At 39.3% G+C, this 17,087-nt stretch overlaps 1 protein-coding gene and 1 non-coding gene across 2 annotated transcripts; one reads left to right on the forward strand and one right to left on the reverse strand.

Moving 5' to 3' along the window:
* Positions 1 to 12,011: 12,011 nt before the first annotated feature.
* Positions 12,012 to 12,776, reverse strand: LOC120072024. The gene has a single exon (XM_039024446.1). It carries the CDS (start codon positions 12,774 to 12,776, stop codon positions 12,012 to 12,014), a length of 765 nt encoding a protein of 254 aa, XP_038880374.1.
* An 824-nt stretch (positions 12,777 to 13,600) lies between these two features.
* LOC120072423 lies at positions 13,601 to 13,704 on the forward strand. The gene has a single exon (XR_005480482.1). It is a non-coding gene; the product is annotated as a small nucleolar RNA R71 (small nucleolar RNA).
* The last annotated feature ends 3,383 nt before the right edge of the window (positions 13,705 to 17,087 follow it).

The raw sequence follows: 17,087 nt of genomic DNA on the forward strand, positions 1-17,087 counted from the left end.
ATAAATCTAATGTTGTAAATACTCTAAGTTAATAAATTGTGGGCCTACAGCCATCCCGTTGCATATAATTTGTAATTGGTATCAGAGTTATTCCGCAGGAGTTTTTAGGCAGTAAGTGTCAGCCTAAGGGTTGATAACTGCTGCAGTCACACCCTTCTCTAGGCTAAGAGAGTGGTTTGGGGTGGGGTGTGACACCCTAAAAGCAGGAAGAATTGAATTTCGTCTTGCACCCTATGTACTCAACTATCTACCTGGTCTTATATTTGAAATGGGGGGCTTATTGAGCCGGCACTGATGATCCAACCTTCACCCATGCAAATCTAAGGATAATCCCGAATAAATAGGAGTTCAAAGTTAGCTTAGAATTAAGGTCAAGTTACCTAGGTCATTTCTTTGAAATAGTTAGTCTAAACAGTAAATAGCGTTATAAAGTAAGGGTGACTTATTCTTGGTCCGATCTTATACAAATTCTTTGCACAGAATGCCTTCACTCGCATGTCTCCACATGAACGATTCAAGATCACATCATTTGTATCACTTTACATTAAATGTAACAACTACAAAGTGGGTTGCATTCTATAGTGTCCTCAAGATAAGGTATCTTGCCTTATTTGTATACTATAGACCGTTTTGGTTATCTACTTGAACTTGAGCCACATTTATAGTTAGCTCATGATTAAGGTCAAGTTACATAGGTCATAGCTTTGAATTAGTCAGTTTTAAACAGTAAATAGCGTGATAAAGTAAGAGTGACTTATTTCTTGGTCCGGTCTTATACAAACTCTTTACACAGGATGCCTCAACTCGTATGTTTCCACATAAACGATTCAAGATCACATTGTTTGTAGCACCTTACAACAATTGTAACAACTACAAAGTGTACCACATTCTATAGTGTCCCTAGGTTAAAGTACCCAGTCTTATTCGTATACTATAGACCGTTTTGGCTATCTACTCGAACTTGATCCACTCTTATGTCTCCACATAAAGTCCAAGTCGTTATGCTATAGCCAGGGGTTTGTTAGATAATTGGATTTAGTCTTATTACAAGTTTAATTTACATGTACAATAACAACTTTATTGTAAATAGAATAAGTTTAAAGATTACAAACCATGAGTTTTAGGACATACAACCCAACAAACTCTCACTTGGACTAAAACTCTAGTGGGTTTATATATAAACAATGTTGAGTAAGAGAGAATAAACTATAAATACAAATAACTAGGACATCAGATACCTATGAATTCTTCCACTTGCCCTAAATTTATGAATCTTGTAGTCCTAGTCCAACTAAGTGACCCTCGAACACTTTATTGTGAGGATCTTTGTAAAAGGATCAGCCAGATTTTCTTTTGAGGCTATTTGCGTGGCGATCACGTCTCCTTGGTGTACTATCTCCCAGATGAGATGATATTTGCACTCGATATGCTTCCCGCTTTTATGGCTCCTCGATCCTTTGGAATTTGCAACTAATCCACTATTATGATAATAAAGGGTGATAGGCAGATGCATATTTGGAATTACTTTCTAATCGATCAAGAATTTCCTTAGCCATACTAGTTCTTTTGTTGCTTCAGATGTAGCAATATACTCTGCTTCCACGGTGAAGTCAACAATACAACTTTTCTTTATACTCTTCCGTACTATAGCTCATCCATTAAGAGTAAATACTAATATTGAAGTATCTAGAATCTACATTAGTTTTAATACTAGAATCGGTGTATCCTGTAAGGATTAGATCCTTAGAACCATACACAAGCTGGTAATCCCTCATTCTCCAAAGATACTTGAGGATATTTTTAACGACAGTCCAATGATCATATCCAGGATGGACTAAAATATGCTGACTATTCCAACTTTATAGCATATGCTTGGGCGTGTACATAACATGGGATACATTAAATTCCCAACTGCTAATGCATAAGCAACTTATTTAATAACCTCAACCTCTTGAGGTGTCTTAGGACACTATTCCTTAAACAAATGAATTTATGTCTAAAAGGTAACTGTCCTCTCTTGGAATTTTGCATTTTATATTTACACAAAATTTATCTATATAAGATGCCTGAGATCTAGCGTTATATTCTTACGATTCCAAACATTTTGAATTCCAAGAACATGCTGTGCATCTCCCAAATCTTTCATTTGAAATTGTGATGCTAGTCATCCCTTAACGTCAGCAAGCATACCTCATTCCTAATGAGTAGAATATCATCAACATATAATACCAGAAAAGCTACAATTTTGTTGAAAATTTTTTTATACACGAGGTTCTTCAATGTTCTGTTCAAAACCATAAGATTTGATCACAATGTCAAAATTTTAATTCCAGGATTAAGATGCTTGTTTCAACCCATAAATGGATCTTTTAAGCTTGCAAACCTTTCGCTCTTGACCTTGTTCAATAACCCCTTTAGTTGAGATATATGGATACTCTCTTCAAGGTAACCATTCAGAAAAGTTGACATCCATTTGTCATATTTCATAATCATAAAAGGCAGCAATGAATAAGAGTTTTTAATAGATTTGATCATGGCAACCGAAGAGAAGATTTCTTCATAGTCTACCCCCTCTCTTTGGGTAAACCCTTTTGCCGCGAGTCTAGCTTTGTAGGTCTCTACCTTTCTAGCTTGGTCTCATTTCCTTTTGTAGATTCATTTGCAACCAATAGGTTTTACCCCATCTGGTTTATCTATAAGTTCCTAGATTGAATTCAAGTACATAGATTCCATTTCGAGGTCCAAGACTTTTTTCCACTAGTCTCGATCCACATCTTCCATTGCCTGCTTAAATGTTAATGGATCCTCTAAGCCATCATTAGGTACGAAGACCTGAGTTTCTGTCAAACCCATGTAATGGTCGGGCTATTGATCTTCTACTACGTCGAGACACTCTCAAATCTTGAGAGTGATGTGACATACCAGATGTACTAGTTTCATCAACAACTCTTGTTGAAGGACTAGCCTGATCAACAACCTTTTGTGGATCTATCTGTAGTTTCTTTGGTCATTTTACTCAATACTAGTTTACTTCGAGTTTGATAATTTCTTATGGGGTTCTCCTCTAAGAATGTAGCTTTTCTGATACAAACACTTTTTCATCTTGAGGATCATAAAATAGACCACATTTTGTTTCTTTGGGATATCCTACAAATAGGTATACTTTAGAACATTGTTCCAACTTCTTCGAATTTTACATTAACGCATGTGTCGGGCATCCTCAAAACCTGAAGTGGCATAAACTACTTTTACGTCCTCTCCGTAGCTCATATGGTATTTCTAAAACACTTTCCGAGGGAACCATGTTCAAAATATATGCTACAATCTAAACTACATATCCAAAATGAATTAGGCAACTGAGCGTAACTCATCATCAAACGAACCATGTTTAACAGGGTTCTATTTCTCTTCTCCGCTACATCATTTTTCAGCAGCGTACCAGGTGTTATGTGTTAAGATTAAATTTCATGCTCTATCAAATAATCCTGGAATTTCAAGTCCATATACTTACCACCTCGATCTGATCGAAGTGTTCTAATATTTTTACCTAATAGGTTCTCAACCTTTGCTTTATATTCCTTGAACTTTTCAAGAGTTTCAGACTTATGATGCATTAGGTAAATATAACCATATCTAGAATAATCTAATGAAACTAATGAAATATTCAGATCCTACTCGTGCTTTAACGTTCACCAGACCACAGAGGTCTGAATGTATAAGCCCTAGAGGTTCTTTGTGATAGAGTAAATTAACATGCAGTGGAGAAAATCAGAATCAATAAGCACTCTAATTATACTTAATTTGAGTTGAAAACATTCATCAAAATAACTATTACAGAAGAAGGTTTGCTGAACACAATACCTTTGATGAAACCTCTTTAGAAACCAACTGAGCTCCACGTAAAGATGATTCAATCTGCAAGTAGACCATGATGACGGGAAATTAGAAGTCAATTTTACTCGAAAACTAAAATCTCGTGGATGAGGTATGCCATGCATGTTCCTAAGATATGTTGTTCGTTACTATCGTGATTCGAGCTAGGAGTGTATTGTATAAAATAATTGGAAAAATAAGTATGAATGATAATCTGGTAATTTGATGCATTGATGTATTTGTAATGCGTTGGTGCATTAGAGATGTGCAACAGAACGCATGACACTCCTCTATTGACATTCAAGTTTTTCTAAATTAGATCCAAGTATAAATCCAATTTAGGTTCCTGGTAAGTCTAGGGTTAAACTCAGGGATTCAGATTAAGCTAACGCAGACCTTGCGTTGTAGCTGTTGTAGGGATATCCTAAATGTATGCAGAAATGTGTTATTTACACTAAGGTGTTGTGTGTATACAAGAAGATATAAAAGGGTTGAATAGAGAACGATGGATCATGTGAAAATGGATTTTTATGCAAGTGGTATGCGTTGATCTAAGTTGAATGTACACAAACTAGAATGTGATGAATGAGATGATTTGTTTATCTTTGTTTATGCATTAGACTTTATTCGACACTTCTCAATGCGAATAACATACAAAGACTATCTCTAGGATGTATGGTCAAACACAGGATGCAATATAATAACAATAAGTCTATCTCTAGATGTACTATGCGTTCTAACTCGATGTTGGCTTATTTATTCTCTTGAATAGTCTAAGCTAAAGATACTTTTACCGCTTTTAGTTGGCTTAAGCATTTGAAATAAAATTTTGCATGAAGTATAGATGCATCCAACATAAACAGGAAATAAACAATGGCAAAGTGTGATAGATCAAATATGTGGATTTATAAAGAAGCAAATTGTCTTTACAAAAGCAATACTTAATCAGATGAAAGGAAATGAGTCAAGTTGCAGAGTACAATCTCTTGTATCTCTTTGGCTCAATTCTAGTTGTGTACAATCACTTGTATAAGAATTGGATGAAGTGTCTCTTTCAAGCTCGGCTTCCTCCGCTCCTTGATCGGCGGTGGTGGTGATTCTCTTCCCTTCTGCTCTTCTTGGCACCACAGCACAACTCTAAAGATCTAAAACTACGATTAAGCTAATACTGAGAGTGAGAACTTAAAATTTTCTGAACTTTGAACTCTAGAGGGATTTATTTTATTTATAGGCATTGGTCTTCTCAAGCTTGATAATGGGTAGCATTAAAGTCCATGCCCTGGTCAGCCGCCTAACACTCAGAAGCTTTCTAGACGCCACCCGCTGCAGGTGCCAATGCTTGCAAGTGGTGATTTGACACAAACAGCCTGAATCAATGAACCTTCCTTGCGTTGAATCCCTTCGACGCATGGCCTATGTGTTAGCCTTTGCCAGTGACACTTCTTAATCATGCGTTAGCCTCTAGTTGAAATCCTACAATACAATGCGTTAGTGCCGCAATACTTTAGTAATAAACATTCTTTTGCATGAGTTTGCTAATGATTGAGTAATTCCATGCATTTCTTCTAAAAATGAGGAGAATTTATCATTAAAAACCTTAATTGTTCCAACTTAAGAGCCACCATAACTTGTATTTCTACAAGTTATCACCACCCCCAAATTGTCCTTAAGTATTCCATAAATAATTCTTTGTTATCTCCTTTGTCCTTAGTGTGTAGTGTTCACCTCTCATCATATTCACTTATAAGCTTGAGACAAGAGTTTGGAAAATGTAATGCAGGTTGATTCTTTTCTAAAAGGAATAATGTTTTATTTCAAGTGCAGCAAGCTTTTTGTCAACAACTCCTTTCGTTTCTCAAAACATTCCTGTTTTTTCTAAACTAGCAATGCATTAGATGTTTTTTAAAATAGATGCCGGCTAAAAAAAAAAAGTATGAATTTTCAATTACCCATGCGTCGAAGTAATCCCTTAGAACGTAAGGAAAAAATGATAGAAATTTTTCATTCATTTTCATAGTACAACATGAAATAAACAAACAAGGCAAACAAATACAAAAGATTATCAAATAATACAAAGTACAAAACAACCAACACCCCAGAACTTATTGTGCTGGTGCGTCATCCTTATATTCTTCTGCAGGGTCTTCATCCATAAAACGCAGAAGGTTTCTAAGATGAGTAGGTACCAGTGGCAGAGAAACATTCTGACCAAGACCTGATTAATGTACTGCATTATGTAAACAAATTGGTCTTGTATTCTTCTTGTTTGCTGCCGTAAGTAATCCCTTAGAACCTTATTTTGTTGCTGAAGACCTTTAATGGACGCGGCCAATGGTCGGAGTTGATCACTAGTGAAAGTTTTCAACTCTTCAATGTCAGTGCTTCGTTTTGGCGGTGTTGGCTCTTCACTTCTTTGAACTGGGTCTTCAAAATTTCCTATGTTACTCGACCCTAACCCATTTGGTTCAAAAATGATTGGAAGAGGCACAAAAGTGGGAATTGGAATTGGTGAGGGCAATTGAAGGGGACAAGGGATGTTTTGATCTACATCGGTAGGCTCTTGGTGCGTTAGATCAGAACTCCATTCTTGCGGGGCCACTGGTGAGTTTTGGAGAGTGAAGTTTAGGTCTGGCCGCACTTCTTCATCCATAAGTGCATGCTCTGCTTCGTAATCTTCATTGCTATGTTCAATTATCCGGACGCGTCTTCTTTTGGGGGTGCGTTTGAAGGATCGAGGTATGGCTGCCACTTTTTTGCGAGGTAGGGCAGCCTGATTAACTTGATGTCCATCAGACCGTCGATCTTCTCATAATCATTCTCTAGAGGGATGCCCCCGCGTTCACACAGTGTGTAGATCAGCCATGGAAAATAAAGTTGTCCTCGTGGTTTGGTTTGGATGACTTTGATCTGATCCCTTATTATTCTCCCTACATCTATAGGGATGGACTGCATGATACAGTAGGTAGCCAAGACACGTTCTTTTGACAATGTCTCATCATACGTTGTAGGCATGATGCCTTTCTTAATCAGATAATACCACAAGTTCGCGTCTGGCTGTAGGTTTTTGGAAGCTAACATCTTTGCTCCATTTCTTAACGTTTTCCACTTGCTTCCAGGCTTGGCTACCACTCTTAACGCAACTTCAACTTGGCTCAGAGTTACTTGTTCCAAGATGTGGTTGCCTTCTGCGTCTGGATTACTTGTGATATTGAACACTTCATTTGATCTTATCAGCTGAGAAGCGCACCAATACCCCATCAACAAATGTTGTACTTTTCTCCATGTCGAACTTACTACTGTAAAACAGGCGAACAAGGTTGGGCCAAATTCTTGTATGCCTAACGCATAGCTGACCCTAACCCATTGCTTCCACGGTTTCAGTTATGTATGCTGGCAATGGGTGGCGTTCGGGAAAGAAGCCTTTCTCTGCAAGAATGTCACTGAACTAGCGCTTCCTTTCTGTGGTCTTTTTAGGTAACGCGTTGGTTACCTTGCGCTTGTCCGCCTCATGTGCCTTGGCTTCCCGTGCCAGCTCCCTTAATTCGTTTTCCAATTCCCTTTGGAGAGCTGACTTCCTTCGCCCCTGTCTTGCGGGCTGATAATGTTCCAATTCCTTCTTTAACACGTTATGCCTTGAACAGCTCCCACGCGTTGTATCCTCAGGACCGGATACGATCTGCTTATCTTCTTCCTCCAAGATTAATTTTCTCTTTCTCGTCACTCTCTTTGCTTTTGAGGGCCCTTCATTCGCTTTAGTTTGGCGAGATTGCGACACGTCTAGGCCAACTTCCCTTTCTCAATCTTCTTCATCATCTTCTTCTAATTCCGCTTCGAGCATCATTGCATAGTGTTCCGCTTCATCCATTTCAAGTGATGCGTTGGGTGGGTCAGAACGCATCACTTGTTCTTCTTCTTGGCCTTGATTCAGACTTGCCAAGATAGCTCTGAACACTTCTTGCTCGTCCCTCTAAGCCAATTCCACTAGTTCTTCGAGGTTTTGCTTTGACGCAGGACTATCAGAGCTGGGCCTTCGTGGAGTGAATAGTGGGGTGCCTGATGGGGTATGCGGCGACCCAGGGGATGAAATGATGATGGGTGAATGCAGCGGTTGGCTGGATGCGTGTGCTTCAATTGGGTAGATGGTGGCCAAGGGTTGTATGGACAGTGGAGGAGGTGGACGCACGGTAGGCGATCGGGTGTTATGGAGGTAGGTTGGAATATGGTCATGCGTCACACCCACTAGAGTGATATTCGGAATGAGAGGTGGTAGGGCGGGCTTGGTGTTAGGCTTTTTGGCAGCTGCGGAGGACGAAGGGCACTGATGCCTTTGTTTTGAGGGGGTTTTAGGTTTTGGTTTTGCGATGGTTTTGGGCTTTTTGGTGGTTTTAGAAGAAGGGTTTGTAATAGCTTTGATGGGTTTTGACCGAGATGGTCGCTGGAAAGTAGAAGAGGGCCCGCCGTGTAAAGGCTTAGTAGGAATGGTGGTTTTTGAGGTTTGTCGAGGGCTTGGAGAGGGTGATGTTGAAATAAACGAAGAAGATAAAGAGCTTACCGGCGACACGTCTCTGAGGCCTGTCTCTTATACACATCTAGATGTGTATAAGAGACAGGCTTGAGGGAGATGGAAGAAGAAGAAAATGAAGAGTTGTGACTTTTATAGGTCTGGGGACAGAGAGTGGTGATGTCAAGCGGCGTCTGACGTCCACATTTAATGCGAAGTCGAAAGGACGTGCATTGGGCTTCCAAGCACTCTAGTGTTTTGCATTTTCGAGATGCGTCTTTTCGACTTGGACCATAGATTTAAGTCTAACGCGTCCGTTTATTCCTATCCCGATTATACATAACTTTTTTTTTTTAATTTTATTTAAAAAAAAGTAAGTCTCTAACTACGAAGGCAATAACATTCAACAATCAATCTTAAAACATAAAGACAAACACACAAAGTAAACTTCAAACGTAGCGATAAAATACACAATGAAAAAGGAATTAGGGAAGAGGAAGCGTCCTTGGAATATATGTCGATGCGAACGCAAGGATGCTTCGACACAAGCCTCAGTTCGCTTCGCATAATGCGACAAATGACTTTTATCGTTCTATGCCATCTTCAAAGTAAGGCTTCACTCTTTGCCCATTTACTTTGAAAGCATTTGTGCCATCCTCCCGCGTTAATTCTACTGCTCCGTGGGGAAAGATTGTTTTGATAATGAATGGTCCTGACCACCTTGACTTTAATTTTCCTAGGAACAAACGTAATTGTGAATTGAATAATAAAACTTTTTGGCCAATAACAAATTCTTTCTTACTAATGCGTTGGTCGTGCCAACGTTTGGTCTTCTCCTTGTAGAGCTTGTTATTCTCGTATGCGTTCAACTGCCACTCCTCAAGCTCATTGAGCTGAAGTTTGCGTTGATCGCCCGCGACGTCCAAGTTTAAATTTCGCTTCTTTACTGCTCAGAAAGCTTTGTGCTCCAACTCTAGGGGTAAGTGACAAGCTTTTTCAAATACTAAAGAGTATGGAGACATACCTATAGGGGTCTTATAGGTAGTCCTGTATGACCAGAGTGCTTCATCCAGCCTTTGTGTCCAGTCTTTTCGCGATACATAGACAACTTTTTCCAGTATAGATTTTATTTCCCAATTTGATACCTCAGCTTGATCGTTCGTTTGTGGGTGGTATGCGGTAGCGATCTTGTGCCTAACATTATATTTGGCAAGTAATTTAGAAATGATGCGGTTAATGAAATGTGTACCTTCGTCATTTATCAGGGCTCTTAGCGTTCCAAAATGTGTGAAAATGTTCCTGGTAAGAAACTTAGAAACAGTCGACACATCATTTTTGGCACAAGCTATTGCTTCTACCCACTTTCATACGTAATCTACTGTAAGTAAGATATATTGTTGACCGCAGGATAGGGGAAAAAGTCCCATAAAATAAATGCCTTAGACATCAAATAAATCAACTTCAAGAATATTGTTCAAGGGCATTGTGTCCCTTGATGAGATATTCCCCGTGTGTTGGCAAGGGTCACACTTGCAAACATACTCTCTCGTGTCTTTGAAGAGGGTGAGCCAGAAGTATCCGTTTTGAAGAATCTTCCCAGCTGTTCTTTGCCCTCCGAAATGCCCTCTGTAAGGAGAGTCATGACACTTAGCCAGGATGCATTGTGTTTCTTCCTCCAGAACGCATCGACGCATGATGGAGTCGGGGCCTTGTTTATAGAGAAACAGTTCATCCCAAAAATAAAATTTCCTGTCGTGTACTAACCGTTTCTTTTGCTGAGAGTTGAAGTTTCCAGGGAATTGCTTGGTAGTTAAGTAATTAACTATGCCTGCATACTAAGGTTCCCTACCTTCAACTCTGAACAAGCTTTCATCAAGAAATGAATCTTTGATTTCATTTTCTTGGTCTTGCATTTCCTGATTTTCTAATCTGGACAGGTGGTCAGCCACCTGATTCTCAGTCCCCTTTCTGTCCTGAATATCGATGTCAAATTCTTGCAATAGCAGCACCCATCCTATTAATCTTGGTTTCTCGTCCTTTTTACTCATCAGGAACTTTATGGCTGAGTGATCTGTATAGATGGTTGCTGACGCACCAACTAAATAAGATCTAAACTTCTCGATGCCAAACACTACAACCAACATTTTTTTTCCATGGTTGTGTAGTGTTCCGGTGAGTCGTTCAGTGTCTTGGACGCCTAAGAGATGGGGTGTATCAAATTTCATTTCTTCTGCCCTAGCATGGTACCTACTACAACATCATTTGCATCTGAGAAGAAAACGTTGCGTCCAATGCGATGCTATTAGTACCAGAGTTGTAGTCAACACATATTTCAGTGTTTCAAATGCATCACAGCAGTCGTCATTGAAATCGTAGGGCCGGTTCACTTCTAATAATACGCTCAGAGGTTGCACAATTTTAGAAAATCCTCTAACGAACCTTCGGTAAAAGCCAGCATGCCATAGAAAACTTCGTAGAGATTTTACATTTGATGGTGGTAGAAGTTTAGCTATGACATCTATCTTGGCTTCATCAACTTCCAACCTAGCTTTAGATACTTTGTGGCCTAAAACAATTCCTTCAGTCACCATAAAATGACATTTTCCCCAATTCAGCACAAGGTTTGTTTCCTCATATCGAGCGAGGACGACCTCCAAGTTATCTAAGCATGATTGGAATGAGTCTCCAAAGACTAAGAAATCGTCCATGAAGACTTTAACGGTCTTTTTCAAGAAGTAAGAGAAAATTACCATCATACACCTTTGGAATGTTCCAGGTGTGTTGCATAGCCCAAAAGGCATGCGTCTGAACGTGAACGTTCCAAAGGGACAAATGAATGTTGTCTTTTCCTGATCTTCTGGGTCAATTAAAATCTGGATATAACCAGAGTATCCATCAAGGAAACAATAAAAAAAATTTTCCAGCCAGCCTGTCAAGCATTTGGTCAATGAAGGGAAAGGGGAAGTGGTCCTTCTTGGTTATCGCATTGAGTTTCCTATAGTACATACAGATGCGCCAGCCCATGATAGTCCTTGAAGGGATGAGTTCATTATTTCTATTGACTATCACTGTTGTTCCCCCTTTCTTGGGAACGCATTGGACTGGGCTTACCCTGCTGTTTTCGGATATAGGATAGATTACTCCTACGTTCAACCATTTTAAGATTTCTTTCTTGACCACTTTCTTCATTATAGGGTTTAGCCTTTGTTGAGGCTCAATCGATCCCGTCTTCCCTTCTTCTAGCCTGATTTTATGCATGCAATAAGATGGGCTGATGCCATGGATGTCCATTAGTGTCCAACCTATTGCACGCATGTGCTTTTGCAGCATCTGCAAAAGAGAATGTTCGTTAGGCTTGGTGAGATTCGCGAAAATAATTACAGGTAAGGTTTTATTTGTTCCAAGCAAAGCATATTTAAGGTGACTAGGTAATGGTTTCAACTCAAGTTCTGGTGGTTCCTCTAATGATGGACGCATTGGTTTCGTCTGCTGCTCACTCAAACTTGGCGGCTCGGGTTCTTTCATGTTTTCCTCTAACGCGAGGACCTTGCAGCCTTGGGTCACTTCTTCTTCAGGCAACTCTATTCTTTTCAGTTGACATTTTTCACTATCTGGGAACTTTAATGTGTTTAACACATTAAACTTCACTTCTTGATTGGTCTGCCCGCATAGCTAATTCTCCCTTATGCACGTCTATCAATACTTTCCCAGTGGTTAGAAAGGGGCGTCCAAGAATAATTGGTACATCCCTGTCCGCTTCATAGTCTAAGATGATGACATCTACTGGGAATATGAAGTTGTCAACTTTTACGAGAACGTCTTCAATCTTTCCTTCAGGGTACTTGATTATTCTGTCAACGAGTTGAAGAGTAACAGAAGTGGGTTGTGCTTCACCAATTCCCAATTTCTTGAAGATTGAGAGTGGCATGAGATTAATACTTGCTCCCAAATCACACAACGCATGTCTTACATCTAACCTTCCGATCGAGCACGGGACGCTGAAGCTCCCAGGGTCCTTCTGATTCTTGGGTAGTCTATTGCTTACTAACGCATTGCACTCCTGCGTTAGCGCAATTACCTCCGTCTCGCTGACTCTCCTTTTCTTTGTCAAAATATCCTTAAAAAAATTGACATATTTTGGCATTTGCTCCAGGGCTTCTAGAAGTGGAATATTGATATGCAATTGCCTCAGGGGTTCAAGAAAATGCTTAAATTGTTGTTCATCATTCTTCTTCATCAAGCATCTAGGGAATGGTGCGTTCAGTGACACCGAAGGTTTTCTCACGTTAGACGTGCTTGGCTCTGAATAGCTTATGGATTCAGGCGTTCTTTCTTCTTGATCTTCTAATTCCATTGAACGTGTGTTAAGTTCTTTTGAAGGACTGTTGTTTCTTGGATTCATGGTTATTTCTTCAAGAGCTTTGCCACTTCACAATGTCACCGTGTGACATTGCTCCTTTCCATTATTGTTCCCCGGGGTTTCAGTGTTGCTAGGAAAAACTCCAGCCTGTCTATTCTTCAACTCACCCACTATCTGCCTCACTTGTATCTCCAGGTTTCCATAGACGACGCTTGGCTTTTAAGCAACGCGTCATTCTAGGCGATATACTCCTTTAATAGGTTTTCAAGCGGAGATGCTGAGCTCAACGCCTGACCTCCTCTATTAAAGGATTGTTGGTGTGGCTAATGCGTTGGTTGGAATGTAGGCAGCGATCCTTGCCTTTGCTGCTGATTCGCCCCTGGGTGGTGCTCCTGTTGATTTCTTGTCCAAGAAAAATTTAGATGGTTCCTCCATCCGGGATTATATGTATTTGAAAATGGGTTATTTTTAATGAAGCATACAAATTGTAGATTTTGTGGGCAATCAGCGTAGGAATGGGGATCTCCACAACCCACACAGCTAACCATGGGCTGCACGAATGTTTCTACCTGATTTACCTTCTGTTGATTTGATGTGTTCCCTAGTGACATGTTCTGCAAAAGGTTTGTCATATTAGTCACTTATGCAGAGAGTCTGGCTATTGCGTTGGAATCGATAGAATTAACATTCTGAGATCGCCTCTTCCTGTTAGCTCTTGTGTCATACGTATCGTCCACCCATTCCATGTTGTACTTAGTAATGCGGTCTAATATTTCCTTAGCTTCAGTGTAAGATTTATCCATAATTCCACCAGCTGCAGCTACGTCAGCTGCCATCTGCCATCTGCCATCTGGATGGTTAGTGGTAATCCATGGTTCGGGCAATTTTTGACCAATCCCTTAAAACGCTCCCATGAAGCACTTAAGGTTTCAGCTTCTTCTTGTTCGAAGTTCATGATCTCTCGACGCCTCCTTGCATTGGTGGTGGGTGGAAAGTATTTTTGCATGAATTTCTCCCCCAACTTCTCCCAAGTTGTGATCTCACTAGGCTCTAGAGAGCTTTACCCATTGCTTTGCATCATCACGCAAAGAGTATGAGAACAAAGATAGCCTGATCGTTTCTGGGGTGATTCCAAGAATCACAAATGAGTTGCATGTTTCCAGGAAACGTTTTATGTGGCCGTGAGGATATCGCCACAACCACCCCCAAATTGTCTAGCAGTTTGGAGCATTTGCAGCATCACGGATTTCATCTTGAATCTTGTCCCATCTGGCATTAGGTATATGATTCCTGGTGAGAAATCATACAATACAGGAGACGCATACTCCCTTATGGGACGTGTACTACTGTTTGCCATTAGGATTGAATTTTGCGCAGCGTGAGCTAGTTGTTGAGCTAAGTTCTGATTTGCTTGTTCGTCAGCCATTTCTTGTTGCCTGTTTTGTTGTCTAAGAAGTTATTGCTTTAACCTTCGACGACAATTAGATCGATTTCTTCGTCGAAAGGTCCTTTCAACTTCAGGGTCGTATATAAGTTCAGGATTGCTCTCCCTGCTCATAAACGTTCAGAAGCTTAAGCTTAGCTCGTAATACTCCCTTGGCTAAAGTATTCCTACAAAAGATACAAGCACAATTTCTAGTTAGTTTTGTTGCTGAATCCCCGGCAACGGCGCTAAAAACTTGTTCGTTGCTATCGTGATTCGAGCTAGAAGTGTATTGTATAAAATAATTTGGAAAAATAAGTATGAATGATGCGCTGGTACTTTGATGCGTTGATGTATTTGTAACACGGTGCGTTAAAGATGTGCAACAGAATGCGTGACACTTCTCTATTGACGTTCAAGTTTTCCTAAATTAGATCCAAGTATAAATCCAATTTAGGTTCCTAGTAAGTCCAAGGTCGAACTCAGGGATTCAGATTAAGCTAAGGCAGACCTTGCGTTGTAGCTGTTGTAGAGATATCCTAAATGTATAGAGAAATGTGTTATTTACATTAAGGTGCTGTGTCTGTGCCAGAAGATACAAAAGGGTTGAGTAGAGAATAATGAGTCATGTGAAAATGGATTTTTATGCAAGTGGTATGCGTCGATCTAAGTTGAATGTACACAAACTAGAATGTGATGAATGAGATGATTTATTTATCTTTGTTTATGTGTTAGACTTTATTCGACACTTCTCAATGCGAATAACATAAAAAGCCTATCTCTAAGATGTATGCATCAAACACAAGATGCAATATAACAACAGTAAGTCTATCTCTAGATGTAATATGCGTTCTAACTCGATGCTGGCTTATTTATTCTCTCGAATAATCTAAGAGAAAGATGCTTTTACTGCTTTTAGTTGGCTTAAGCATTTGGAATGAAATTTTGCATAAAGTATAGATACATCCAACATAAACAAGAAATAAACAATGGCAAAGTGTGATAGATCAAATATGTGGATTTATAAAGAAACAGATTGTATTTACAAAAGCAATACTTAATCAGATGAAAGGTGAAAGCGATAAATGAGATGAAAGGAAATGAGTCAAGCCATAGAGTACAATCTCTTGTATCTCTTTGGCTCAATTCTAGTTGTGTACAATCACTTGTATAAGAATTGGATGAAGTGTCTCTCTCAAGCTCGGCTTCCTCCACTCCTTGATCGGCGGTGGTGGTGATTCTCTTACCTTCTGCTCTTCTTAGCACCACAGCACAACTTTAAAGATCTAAAACTATGACTAAGCTAATACTGAGAGTGAGAACTTGAAATTTTCTTAACTTTGAAATATGGAGGGATTTCTTCTATTTATAGGCGTTGGTCTTCTCCAGCTTAATGAAGAGCAGCATTAAAATCCATGCCCTGGTCAGCCGCTTGACACTCAGAAGCTTTTCAGATGCCGCCCGCTGCAGATGCCAATGCTTGTAAGTGGTGATTTGACACAAACAGCCTAAATCAATGAATCTTCCTTGCGTTGTATCCCTCTGACGCATGGCCCATGTGTTAGCCTTTACCAGCGACACTTCTTAATCATGCGTTAGCCTCTAGTTGAAATCCTACAATACAATGCGTTAGGGCCGCAATACTTTAGTAATCAATATTCTTTTGCATGAGTTTGCTAATGATTGAGTAATTCCATGCATTTCTTTTAAAAATGAGGAGAATTTATCATTAAAAACCTTAATTGTTCCAACTTAAGAGCCACCATAACTTGTATTTCTACAAGTTATCACCACCCTCAAATTGGAACAATGTTTGTCCTCAAGCATTCCATAAATAATTCTTTGTTATCTCCTTTGTCCTTAGTGTGCAGTGTTCATCTCTCATCATATTCACTTATAAGTTTGAGACAAGAGTTTGGAAAATGTAATGCAGGTTGATTCTTTTCTAAAAGGAATAATGTTTTATTTCAAGTGCAGCAAGCTTTTTGTCAACAACTTCTTTCGTTTCTCAAAACATTCCTGTTTTTTCTAAACCAACAATGCGTTAGATGCTTTTAAAATAGATGCTAGCTAAAAAGAAAACGTATGAATTTTCAATTACCTATGTATTGTTCCAGGTGTCCCACTTTCGTTTTGGCTTGCCCCCACGGGTGTCATGCGAGCATCCAACTATGGGTGAGAGCCCTTCACAACTAAACTTATATCTAACATTCATGCATTTCAAGATACACTTCTTTAGACTAGATAGAAGAGTGTTTTGGGACGCATTGGTCTAGGACACTTAACTTCGTTTTGACTTGCCCCCACGGGTGTCATGCGAGCATCCAACTATGGCTAAGTGCCTGTTCCAACTTTACCTCATGCCACTTTGAGGTTTTTCTTTTAGAGGAGTGACAGAGGAGTTGCGTTTAACATTTTTCTATTTTGTTCCCTTTCTTTTTGATGTATTCGATTAATGCGTCTTAACTCGGATTTCCCTCATTTCCAAATTTGGAGATCAGTTAAATCCTCATTTCTAAAAGAAAAACAAAATTTCGAAAAGGCTTTGAGAGTTTCGAAATGAGTTTTAATTTAAAGCTTGCGTGCATTAGAAAGAAAACATGTAGTTTTTTTAGAGAAGTTCGGGCTTTGTTGATTTTCCTAATGCCTACTCTATACTTGTAAATTTCATATTGTTAATATCATTGAGGTAAGACAAAGCACAAGATTAGAAAATAGCTAAAGAACAAAAAAAAGTATGCTAAGTCAAACGTAAGGAAAAAAATGATAGAAATTTTTCATTCATTTTCATAGGATAACATGAAATAAACAAACAAGGCAAACAAATACAAAAGATTATCAAATAACACAAAGTACAAAATAACTAACACCCCCGAACTTATTGTGCTGGCGCGTCATCCCTGTGTTCTTTTGCAGGCTCTTCATCTGTA

Source organism: Benincasa hispida, chromosome 2, assembly GCF_009727055.1.
Source record: "Benincasa hispida cultivar B227 chromosome 2, ASM972705v1, whole genome shotgun sequence".
NCBI lineage: Eukaryota > Viridiplantae > Streptophyta > Magnoliopsida > Cucurbitales > Cucurbitaceae > Benincasa > Benincasa hispida.

Bases quoted from the DNA above. Each gene is read 5' to 3' on its own strand.
- LOC120072024 (XM_039024446.1), bottom strand. From the start codon at position 12,776: ATGAATCCAAGAAACAACAGTCCTTCAAAAGAACTTAACACACGTTCA.